Source organism: Octopus bimaculoides, chromosome 3 (genome assembly GCF_046866305.1).
Source record: "Octopus bimaculoides isolate indiv1 chromosome 3, ASM4686630v1, whole genome shotgun sequence".
Taxonomy (NCBI): domain Eukaryota; kingdom Metazoa; phylum Mollusca; class Cephalopoda; order Octopoda; family Octopodidae; genus Octopus; species Octopus bimaculoides.
This window is the reverse complement of record NC_142930.1, coordinates 48,694,602-48,707,257: the sequence shown is the minus strand read 5'-3', so window position 1 is coordinate 48,707,257 and position 12,656 is coordinate 48,694,602. Positions and strand designations below refer to the sequence as shown.

The window sequence follows — 12,656 nt, the reverse complement described above, 5'->3', positions numbered from 1 at the left end:
AAGGTAATTCATGATTAATTCAAAATGATGTGAATAAAAAAATCATTTCTTTTGATAGAATAATGTGAATGCTAAAGGGTTAAAGGCATTCTAGCCATGACTTTCCTGTCTTTTAGTCAGTCATAGTCCAAGACTACAGTATCCAATGTCTTTACTTTTATCTTGGTGGCAGTAGTGTGTCATCTTGAAGTTAGAGTATTGAGTTTGAATGAAATGCTATTGTCTTTCGTGGTTTGTAGTGGTTTAGAGCTGCTGCTGATAACAATAATCCTTTCTACTGTAGGCAGAAGGCCTGAAATATTGTGGGAGAGGGTTTGTCAGTACTTATTTTATTGACCCCAAAATGATGAAAGGCAAAGTTGACTGTGGCAGAATTTGAACTCAGAATGTAAAGACAGAAGAAATGCAGCTAAGCATTTTGTCTAGCATGCTAACAACTGTACCAGCTGGCAGAATTGTTAGCATACTGGGCGAAATACCATTTGAACACTGGGGTTGATGTAATCGACTCATCTCCTCCCCAAAATTTGCTGCCCTTGTGGCAAAACTTGAAATCAAAGGCGGTGAGCTGGCAGAATCGTTAGCACACTGGATGAAATGCAGAGCGATATTTCGCCTGTCACTCCATTCTGAGTTCAAATTCTGCCGAGATCGACTTTGCCTTTCATCCTTTCAAGTGAAATACTGGGGTCGATGTAATCAACTAGTCTCCTCCCCCAAAATTTCAGGCCTTGTGCCTATAGTAGAAAGGATTACCATTATTAAGGTGTCAAGCTGGCAGAATTGTTAGCATACCAGGAAAAAATGCTTAGTTTCATTTTTTCCAGCTCTTTACATTCAGAAATCAAATCCCACTGAGGTCAATTTTACTTTTCAGCTTTTCAGGGTGAATAAAATAAAAGTTCCCCTCAAGTACTGGAGCTGATATAATAGATTTACTCTTTCTGTTCAAAATTACAGCCTCTTACCAAAATTGAGACCATTATTACCGATGTGACCACATTGTCAGTGTTCCCTTACTGCTAGATACTTCGTGTTTTCAAAATTGTGATAAAATGGTTTTCTGAGTAATCTGAAAGAGTAAGCATTATATATAAATAAAATGAAATAAACTTAAATTTTCATATTTCTCTATAGTGTTCTTCAAGGAGAGAGAGACAACATTATAAGATGATGTCTGGAATACCAATACATATGCTCACATCTACACATATACATACATTTATCTACACACATATGCATATATACATGCAGTGTACCTAGTCATTTACATTTTACTTGCAGTCTAGCCCTTAACCCTAAATTTTCCCTAGCCCCTAACCTTAACCCTAAACCTGACTTAGATCAGGTCATTTTATTGTGTAGACCACAGGTACTGTGGTAGATCACACACTGAAGTAGCACCCATTCACATGTATGCAGCTCTAACCTCTGCAAAAGCTTGTCTTTCAAAATGGTGGATGATGGTCAATTCATAAAATTTCTCTCTGTCTGCTGGATCCATTGGTTTATCATTTGACTGAAACTGCTCCCACCCAACCCATCTTCCAGTAAATCACTATTACTGACTGGTCTTTCATTAGGATCATGTCATCTACTGACTTGACTAGTACCATGCAGCAATTTCCATAGAGGGTCTTTTAATGCTCCATAAATATTATGTTTGAACTGAATTTACTTAGCTTTTCTGATCCATTATTCATCTTGTGTGGTTGAACCCTATAGCATTTAAACTGGTCATATCGAGCCCAAATATTCTGCTTGTTTTATGTTCAAACTAGCTAGATCTGATCTCTCACACCTACCCTACTGTGTAATTCTAAAAATAAACAATCAAATCATTAAATTCTTAAAGCTTTGAAATAATGTATGATTAATTCAAAACAATGTGAATGAATAATCATTACATTTGACAGATGCTAAAGGGTTAAAAACTGAATTGAGCCTCATTCTGAAGATCTTACTCTTGACTTTTTTTAGTGTGTGATGAGTTCCTTTGAAGTTTACAGTATGTAGACATTTGTCCTGGATTGTTGAGACCGCATGAAGCAGAGAAACAGTATATGAATACACATACGCGCTTACATGTAAACATACATTGACCTTTTGGAATGGTTACTGGGATGATGACCAACCAATAGGACTTGGAAAGTATGAGTTACAGGAGCACAATCAACAGCAAACTGTAGCTCAGTGCTCTGATCAGATCTGATCTTGGTGGGGGCCTGTAACCTTCTAATGTTGAAAGGTTCCTGATCAGTTGAAAGTTAACAGTAACACACACACGCACATCTACACTACAGACCAACAATCACATACCTACACACTCACATACATGCTCATATACACTCATGTAGATACACATGTACACACTTACATACACATACATACTCTCACACATCTATACTCATATGCTCACACTCACACATCTGGTCTTACACATCTGCACTCATATACACACACTCGCATACTCTGATATACATGCACTCACATACATACCCTCCCTGGCTACATATTCTCACATACATGCATATACATACTTACCTACAGAATCATACACACATACATTCGCATACGTACATCTGGATGTTGAAAATTTATATTGATTTCATTGATTACAGTTGATTCAAAAATATATATTTTCATTTCAGCTGTATGATGTGTATCCTAAGAGGGTGGTTGACTCATCTTTGTTGAATGAAGATAAGATTTGTTGAGTCAACTGATTTGGAATCGGATGCAGCAGATGTTTATAGATTGTTTGCCGGATTTAGAGGAATTGTTGGCATGTGACAAAGGAAATGTCTGGCAACAGAGCTGCCTTTTGACTGGAAATATTAAACCACTGTTCAAAAATGGAAACTAGATATATCTATCTGTATACTAATTATTGTGGCTTCAGTTTGGATGGTGTGTGTATAGATGTGTGTGTATAGATGATTTACTTCAAAAACATGGTGTACTCTCTGTGTGTATGTCAGTACAATTGCTTGGTACATGCATACATATATGTGTGTATGTATATATATTTTTTATAAGCTAACAAGGTAAGCTGAGTTTAACCCTAGGAGCAGTGAGAGCCATCGATGAGCATTAAGATGCATGAGCATCAAAATGCGAAAGCATTGATGATCTGTTGCTGTAGGGAGCTTGCCTCCCTTGTCAGTCATTAAGATAGTGCTTCTGTGGCTATTGAGTAGTTTTGACTATTATTTCACTTTAGTGACAATTATATTTCTACCGTTAGGTTGTAAAATTGCAAATTAACCACCCATATTATATATATATATATATATATGTATATATATATATATATTCTTTTATTCCTTTATTTGTTTCGGTCATTTGACTGTGGCCATGCTGGAGCACTGCTTTTTAGTTGAACAAATAAACCCTAGGACTTATTCTTTGTAAGTCTAGTACTTAATCTATCGGTCTCTTTTGCCAAACCGCTAAGTTACGGGGACATAAACACACCAACATTGGTTGTCAAGTGATGGTGGGAGGACAAACACAGTAACACAAACATACACACACACACACACACACACACACACATACATACGACGTTTCCATCTACCAAATCCACCCACAAGGCTTTGGTTGGCCTGAAGCTATAGTAGAAAAGACTTGCCCAGGGTGCCACACAGTGAGACTGAACCCGGAACCATGTGGTTGGGAAGCAAGCTTCTTACCACACAGCCACTCTTGCGCTTATATATATATATATATAAAAACCCTCATACTAGACATACAAGTCTGTCGGATTTACTTATTTGTCCAAAGATTGGAAAATGGCAAACAGACATAATTGATTTTCAACCCTTATTGATGTCTTATCATTTGACCAATCCTCAGAAAAACACGTACCTCTTTTGTTTATCTATACATCGAATCTTCGAATCTAGCTGTTTCAGAGAACAGCAGTTATTATTTTGCATTTATATGTATGCATGTGTGTAATACATTTGTATAACTTATATATAGTTATGGTTCTGTACACAATGATTACTTTTACTGTAAATGGCTCAAATAAATAAATTCCCAGCTGAATAGTGGAAGTCAAAAATGGAAGAATGTGTGATGTCAAATTCTATGTGAAGTGTTAGATATTTCCTGTATTTCCAAACTACTGACATACCTCAGTATTCCACTTCCACTACACTTTCCTACACTAACACCAACTGAACTCTACAAATTCTAATAAATGTATTTGATTATCTTGGTAAAACTAACATTATATATCACCTTTCAGCAATTAACATACTGAGATTTAACAGCAATTTCTCTTAAATAAATGTAAAATGCTGGAGTTATTGACATAGGCACTTGTGTGGCTGTGTGTTATGAAGTTTGCTTCTCAGCCACATGATTTCCAAGTTCAGTCCCATTGCGTTGCACCTTGGACAAGTGTTTTCTACTATAGCTATGGGAAAACTAAAACCTTGTGAGTTCATTTGGTAGATGATAACTGAAAGAAGCTTGCTGTATATATGCTTGTGTGAGTATATATGTTTATATATATATATATATATACATATATTAATATATATGTATATATATATAAAATGTGTACGTGTATCTTTGTTTTTATTTGTTGTCCACCATTGCTTGACAACTGGTGTTGGCTTACATCTCTGTAAATTAACAGTTTGGTCAAAAGAGACCGTTAGAATAAGTACCAGGCTTAAAAAAATATAAATGCTGAGGTTGAATTGTTTGACTAAGCCCTTCAAGGCACTGCCCCAACATGGCTGCAGTCCAGTGTCTAAAACTAGGAATAGATAAAAGCTAGAATGTTATAAACAACTCTGGTGTTCTCATTGCAAAATTAATTTTCAGTTGCATCAATATATGTTGTATCCTGCAACAATGTGTCTATGCACATGTTTGTAGGCTATCATGCATATCATCTTGTATATGCACATTGTGTTATGTTTATACATGTAGACTTTTATCTGTGCACATAGCATAACAGCTGTGTATATCGTAAAGTGTGTACCTGACTCATGAATGTTCTCCAATCTATGAAATTGTTGCTTTACTTTTTAGCCTTAGATTGAACCTAAGGCAGCAGATCTATGATGAAAGGAATTTCTTGCCATTATGATCTTGTCTTTTTATGGATGTGCAGAGCTATATTATCAAATGATAAAGAGTGATTTGAGAGGAATTTGGTTACTGTTTCTAACGAGCCAAAAAAGCCATACAGAGCAACATGGGGCATGAGATCCAACATTTTTTCTTTTCTTTTTTTTTTTTTTTTTAGTGGGACATGGAGTTGTGAAAATCTTTTTATCTCACAGCAAACATACAATACCTACACTCAGCCTAGCCAAGTCAACTCCTTCAACCAAGCATACTGTGTGAAAACTGTTTGCTACAGTATAGCACTATTCTGAAGCCCTAGTGTGGATATTTCTTTAAGGAGAGTATATAATCATGAGATGTCAATTATTAATTTTTCTGGAAAGTCATAGTGGGGCCTGGGGGAAAATAGGTTGGGAAACACTGTTACAGAAGCTCCCTAATTGGCTTAATTCTGTTAAGTTATCATTCTTGTTAACATAAATATTTCTCACTCCCTCCCAAAATTCTATCTGATTCATATTTTCTTGTTTGTGTACCTCTATTGCTGAAGTGTACCTGTCACAGCTTGCTATCTGCTTGTTGACACACTATGCTACTGCACCGTGTTTCCACTTCAATCCTACCATTTTAAAGGGGTCTCCTATATGGCCATTTTAGAGAGCTGCCAAGCCTTCCTTAAATTACGTTCCAACATTTTTTTAAAAATCAAAAGGACACGTTAGATAATGTAACCATGAATAAATTATGTCTGAAAAAAAAAAAAAAGATGCATTTATCACAGCTGGAAAGTCTTTGATCATAGGTATAACCTATAAGGGCTTAACTTGACAACATAAATATATCCAGGTCTTTCTTGCTCATTAAGCCATAACTGTCTTTGTCTTGCCATAATTCCATAGTTTCTCACTAAATACCAACACAAGGCATTACAAAATTAACAATAGACAGCATCATCATAGTTTTCTCTCTCTTTTTTTTAAGCTGGTATGTTTATACATGTTTATATTTTAAACTTGAAGGCACATGCCTCAGTGGTTAGAGTGTTGGGCTCACAATCACAAGGTAGTGAGTGTGATTCCCAGACCGGGCTGTGTGTTGTGTTCCTGAGTAAGACACTTCATTCCATGTTGCCCCAGTTCACTCAGCTGTTGAAATGAAATGCGACATCACTGGTGCCAAGATGTATCGACCTTTGCCTTTCCTTTGGATAATGTTGGTGGCATGAAGAAGAGAGGCTGGTATGCATGGGTGACTGCTGGTCTTCCATAAACAACTTTGCCTGGACATGTGCCTTGAAGGATAACTTTCTAGGTTCAGTCCCATGGTCATTCATGACCAAAAGCGGTCTTTATCCTTTTTATATTTTAAACTAAGAGTCATAAATAATATATACATGGATGAAAATCAGACATGAACAACTTTAAAGGCTATTCTGGCTTTCCACTGCAGTATAGCCCAAGTGAGATAATTGGGCTAGAGAAAAGTGTGTCCATTATAGTTTGTGCTCTATCAAAGTCAGTTGTCAAACATGTTTGTAGAAAGCTTTCAGAATAAATTGTTACCAAGTTGTTATTTTCCTCTGTTGTAGAACTCTTAATAGTAACAATTGCTACCAAGGAGACTGATGGGTTTAGAAGATTTATGAAGTCATGTAACAAGTACAAGTTGAAAGTGTCGGTAAGTAAGACTAGCAATATAATATATTCACTCATACTGCATACATATAAAATAAAATGCTATGACTTTTAAATATTTCTATGTATTGGATTATATTTAATGTTTATAGCATCTAAATATGTTTTACCTTGCAGTAACATGGAAATATTCAGACATAAGCCACTAATTTTTTTGGCTAGACAAGAACTTGCTCAGTTCATTATTTAGCTTATTTGGATTTCTAGGTTTACTGAATTTTCCATGAAAAACATTTTCATTCTTCCTCTTCTTGAAAATTTGCCATGCAATGAAAGCCGGTTAGAAATCTATATTAAAATATGCTTTCAGTTTAGCATTCTGCCTTATTATTTTTCATTTTCCTATTATTTCTCCACATGCGGTTAACACAACCCACTATTTACTGACTTATATATATATATATATATATATATATATATATATAATATCAAAGAATGAAGAATTGTATTATGTTCTTACTTTATGTACTGCTGGAATGTTTTGAATAACCTGAGGAATTATTTCCTTACTATACGATGGATTGTATGCGTAATCAATCACTTAATTTATCAATCATTCAATGGAACTGTTAACTTTCAACCATTCTTTTCAGAGCACTACCTATAATAATAGACCATGACATTAAGTAGCTTGTGTTTCTCCCTTTGAGGTCCCAGAATTTTGAAGCTGTAGTGTCTATGTAATAATGGACACTCTCAGGGGTTTTGACCAAGTACTTATATATTATATTCTTCTGGAGACACTGGTTATTCAGGGGACATTTTCGTGGTTTACAGTTACACATTCCATTAGTTCATCATCATCATTAAATGTCCGTTTTCCATGCTGGCATGGGTTGGACGGTTTGACTGAGGTCTGGAGAGCCAGTGGCTGCACCAGGCTCCAGTCTGATCTGGCAATGTTTCTACAGCTGGATGCCTTTCCTAATGCCAACCATTCCGAGAGTGTAGTGGGTGTTTTTTACGTGCGACTGGCACGAGGGCCAGTCATGCGGGCCTGACATTGATCACGTTTGGATAGTGCTTTTTATGTGCCACTGACATGAGAGCCAGTCAGGTGGCCTTAGCATCAATCATGTTTGGATAGTGCTTTTTATGTGCCGCTGGCATGGGAGCCAGTCAGTGGGTACTGGCATTGGTCACGTTCAGATGGTGCTTTTTATGTACCACAGGCATGGGAGCCAGTCAGGCAGACCTGGCATCAACTATGTTCAGATGGTGCTTTTTATGTTATGTAATAATAAAAGGACTCATTCTATTAGTTTTATTGTAATTATATTAGTGGTATGTAACCCCAATTACAAACATAAAGATACATACATTTGTTTATGTGTTTTAGTTTGTGCAGGTAGAACTTGGTATGGTGAGGTGGTAACCCATCAAGAGTAAGGAAAACCTGGATTTCATACTCAGTCATGGGAAAAGCTTCAGAAGTAAACCCCGAGGGAAAATCATGAATCGGAGCCTCTGAGGCAGTTTGACATTGTCTGCAACCTCATTCTGGTAACTCTTGTGATGATGATACCAAGTAGTAATGGCAATGCTGTTCATTTGGATCTATCATGATAGAAAAGGGGGACAACTTTCCTCCATACCATACTGCTTAGACTTTGGTCCTATCAAATGTCTTATACTGGAGAGAAAATTACAACTCAAACAGCATCGGGACAGCTCACAAGTGCTGCTTGAGTGGCAGAGACTGTCATCTGCTCATCGGACTGTTCAACTTCAGACAATGCTGTTCCAGTGGGGCAGACAACTTGAGCCTTCATCCATGGTCATTACTTACAGATGGAGGTCTTACTATATTTTAATTAGAACACATACACACATATCAATGTATTTGAATATCATTGTTGTATATTGTATATATTTACTTTTTTTTTTCATTTTTTGTAGGTTGTTGGTATGGGCACGAAATGGGAGGGTGGTGACATGGACATGGGTGTGGGTGGTGGACATAAGATAAATCTTTTGAAGGATGAATTGAAACAATATTCTGACAGAAAAGACTTAATTATCATGTTTACTGACAGGTAAGTAATCACTTGGATTTTTAATTAACTTTTCTCTTTTCTCCCCCATCTCACATTTTTACTGTATCCTTCCCCTTTATATTGTCTCTCTTCATGCAGGCTTAGATAAATTGTATGTCTATGCAGATATCTGTGTAAATTTAAAAGAAAATCAAAACCATAATGGAGTGAAAGCATCATCATCATCATTATACTCATCATTGCATTTATGATGATGACGATGATGATGGTAACAGTCATTAGTACGGTTGTGATGATGATGATGATGATAAGTCATTAATACAGTTGTGATGGTAACAGTCATTAGCACAGTTATGATTATTATTATTATTATTATTATTATTATTATTATTATTATTATGGTAGTAATGGTAATGATCAATGCAATGAAAGTGATGATTATCTTAATATTGATGATTATCAGTATTTTTGTAAATTAGAATTGAGTTTTCAACCTTCCAGATCTTTTGAAAACCATAATTCAGAATATATTCTGCACATGTTGTGTTGAGGATTTTATTACTTGTTAGAAGTAAAAATGTTATTTTGCTGTAAGAAAAAAAAAAGAAAAAAAGTTAAAATTAGTAAATTCTTTCATTAAAATGTTGCAGATTTCTAAATTTACATAACTGTATCATTCAGTTCAATCAGGTTGGCATAGTGATAGCATACATTTAGCCTCCCAAATAGAATATCTGGTTCACAGTTGAAAACATCATAATTGATGTGATGCATACAAGTTGGCTAAAATCTAAACCAAACCATCAAAAAATCATTTGAACAACTAAAATAACAATTTATCCTTGTATGAAACTAGTCACAGATAAGAATTTTAAAAAAAACAAAACAAGAAAACAAAATAAAACATTAAGAAAAAGAAAATTGCAAATTATTTGAATTTATCATATCTTAAAATTAAAAAAAAAATTTCTTTTCAATGTTGTAGCTATGATGTTGTCTTTACAAATGGCTCAGAAGATATTTTGAGTAAATATAAGAAACTAGGATCTCGTGTTGTATTTGCTGCTGAAGGGTTCTGCTGGCCTGATCACACACTTGCTGTAAGAATTTTTTTTCGTTTTTAACAATCCTTGGTATATTTAGAAAGTAATATTTTGTAGAAAAATTGTCTTAGTCTACTTCTCTCTCATTCTTTAGAAATATTGTAGATAAACTCTTCCTTTTTGCATTTAATAGCTGATAATTTTGACAACTTCATTGATAAATTTGTAGAAAATGGTGAGGGTCTTTATACCTATGCCCTTTCAAAGCTCTTATCACAAGTTGGTCTTGTTGATGTATAAATTGAGCTTCTGTTACGTAATGTCTGCATGAAAAATGTAGGTAAGGAGGGAGTTCCTGAGGGTTTCTACTTTTGTGAGAAAATATTGGATGAAATTTTTCATGGGATTTATAAGATAATAAAGATAGCAAAATGAAGCAATATGTGTCTTATATAGTTTCTTTTCAAATGTGAACTGGAAATATTCTAGTAGTGGTACAAGTGACAAAGGGAGAATACAGCATAGCTGCTGGATGGTGATTGTAATATGTTGGTGAGGAAAAGGTGGTCACTGAAATTTTGAGTGAAGCAGCTGCTTTGTATCTTTGTGTGGGAAGTACCGTAAATTCTCGAATATAATCCGTACTTTTTTCCCAAAATTTCTAGTGCGTACTATATACAAGGTTAAAAATGAAAAATATTTTCTAAGTGATAAATATGTAAAGGCAATTTACTTAATATTTATTTTTAACTGACGTTATTACTGTTATTTCTTTATTTTCTGCAAACAAAGTGCACAAAAAGCTACATGTTTGCATTATGTTAAATATACAATAATAATAATAAAGGACGTTACTGTATATATGTTTACAAACCAAGAACATTATAGAGACCTCCTTGACTCAAGTTAGAGAAGGGGTGCATATTATACACAAGGTTTAGATCTTTCAGAGGTACAGCCCCCTAAAAATCCCCTGCGTATTATACTCAAGGGCGTATTATACTCGAGGATTTATGGTAATCTTTAGGTTGCAAGAAACAGTTTTTGTCACTTAATAGGATCTTTTGAAATGTAGGTTTGGATTCTTTTGCCATCTTCAGTACTATCTACAAGGCATATTGATATTTGTTAACATAAATATTCATTTCAAATTTTGGCACGAGGCCAGCAATTTTTAGGTGTAGTGGGGGTATGTTAACTACATTGACCCCAGTACTCAACTGGTACTTATTCTATTGACCCCAAAAGGATGAAAGGCAAAATTGAACAAGGCAGTGTTTAACCCTTTAGAATTTAAACCAGCTGTATCAGGCTCAAATATTCTGCTTCTTTTATGTTCAAACGAGCTAGATCCAACATCTCACACCTACCCTATAATGTCATTCTAAAAATAATCATGCCATTGAAATCTTGAAGCCACAAGATAATGCATGATTTATTCATGTGAATAAATAAGCATTAGATTTGACAGAATAATCTAAATGCTAAAGGGTTAAATTCAGGACATAATGTTAACATAAATATTGCATATATATTTGGTGACCCTTTAGTTTCTTTTGTTATCTTTCATCCTCATCCTTCACAACGGGACCCTTATCCATTTATCAATGTAGATGTAGTGAGTCTATGATTCCCCTCAATATTTTATTCATTTTTGCTAAAATTCTGATTAATTGACAAGTGTATAGTATATATTTATTTGTTGAGTCCAGGTTTCCTTTTTATATATCCTGATATTAACGATGTTGCTTCACATCTATTTCCAGGAAGAAACTAATATTCTTTGTGGGTTAATGAGAATTATTGATTAGAAATGTTAGATATAGTTTTATACCATAGTGGTTGCTTTGGTTTTTGTTGATTTTCTTCTTATTCAAATTGTTGATCACTTTTAACCTGATCAGCCATTGTTCATTTTATTTCACCTTGTTAATCTGCTCTTGATCTTGCTGACCCTAGTAAATTGACCATATGACCTTGTTAACTGTAACCTTGTTAACCATGCCATTATTTTGCTCTCTAAATGAGACCTTATTCCTCTTTCAGAAACAATATCCTGCTGTTTCTGGAGCTGAGAAGCGCTTCTTAAATTCTGGAGGTAAGTTAAAACATACTTTTGATGATGGTTGTCAATTGGTGATACTGGTCACTTATTATTTATGTTGTTAGGAGATTTCATTAATAATTGTTGACAATATCATAGTTGATGTGAATGTGATGTTAGCCAGTAATTTTTGTTGAGACAGTGGGTTCTTGTGTTTTCTTTTTTGTGGCAGTTAACTCAGTTGTTGGTTGTGTATTACTGGTTGGTTGTGTATTACTGGTCAATTTTTCATTATGTGATACCTGGTCAATATGTGATAGGAATTTGATACTTGGTCAGTTATTGATGGTTTTATAGTTCATGAAGGGGAGTTTATTTAGCTGGCGGTACACCTGATGATCATTGGTTAGTGATTCTATTACAGGTATCCGTGCTTAGTTATTGCTGATACTAATCTAAATAGTCATTAGTTAACTGTGTTATACATTTGAAGGAATATGGCTCAGCTGTGTTGTGTTCTTGAGCAAGACACTTTATTCCAGGTTGCTACAGTTCACTCAGTTACAGAAATGAGTTGTGACATCACTGGTGCCAAGCTGCATTGACCTTTGCCTTTCCCTTGGATAACATAGGTGGTGTGGAAAGGGAAGGCTGGTATGCATGGGTGACTGCTGATCTTCCATAAGCAATCCTGCCCAGATTTGTGCCTAAGAAGGGAACTTTCTTAGTGCAATCCCATGGCCATTCATGACAGAAGGTGGTCTTTACCTTTTACATTTGAACTAGG

The 12,656-nt window shown here is 35.1% G+C and overlaps 1 protein-coding gene across 1 annotated transcript in view; it reads left to right on the top strand.

Moving 5' to 3' along the window:
- Positions 1–12,656, top strand: part of LOC106878123 (multifunctional procollagen lysine hydroxylase and glycosyltransferase LH3) — a 68,587-nt gene that overhangs the window by 17,435 nt on the left and 38,496 nt on the right. The window contains exons 2-5 of the mRNA XM_014927237.3: positions 6,680–6,768; positions 8,685–8,821; positions 9,768–9,882; positions 11,872–11,923. Of these exons, the coding sequence (XP_014782723.1) occupies positions 6,680–6,768; positions 8,685–8,821; positions 9,768–9,882; positions 11,872–11,923 (393 nt within the window). The remainder of the gene's footprint in view (positions 1–6,679; positions 6,769–8,684; positions 8,822–9,767; positions 9,883–11,871; positions 11,924–12,656) is intronic.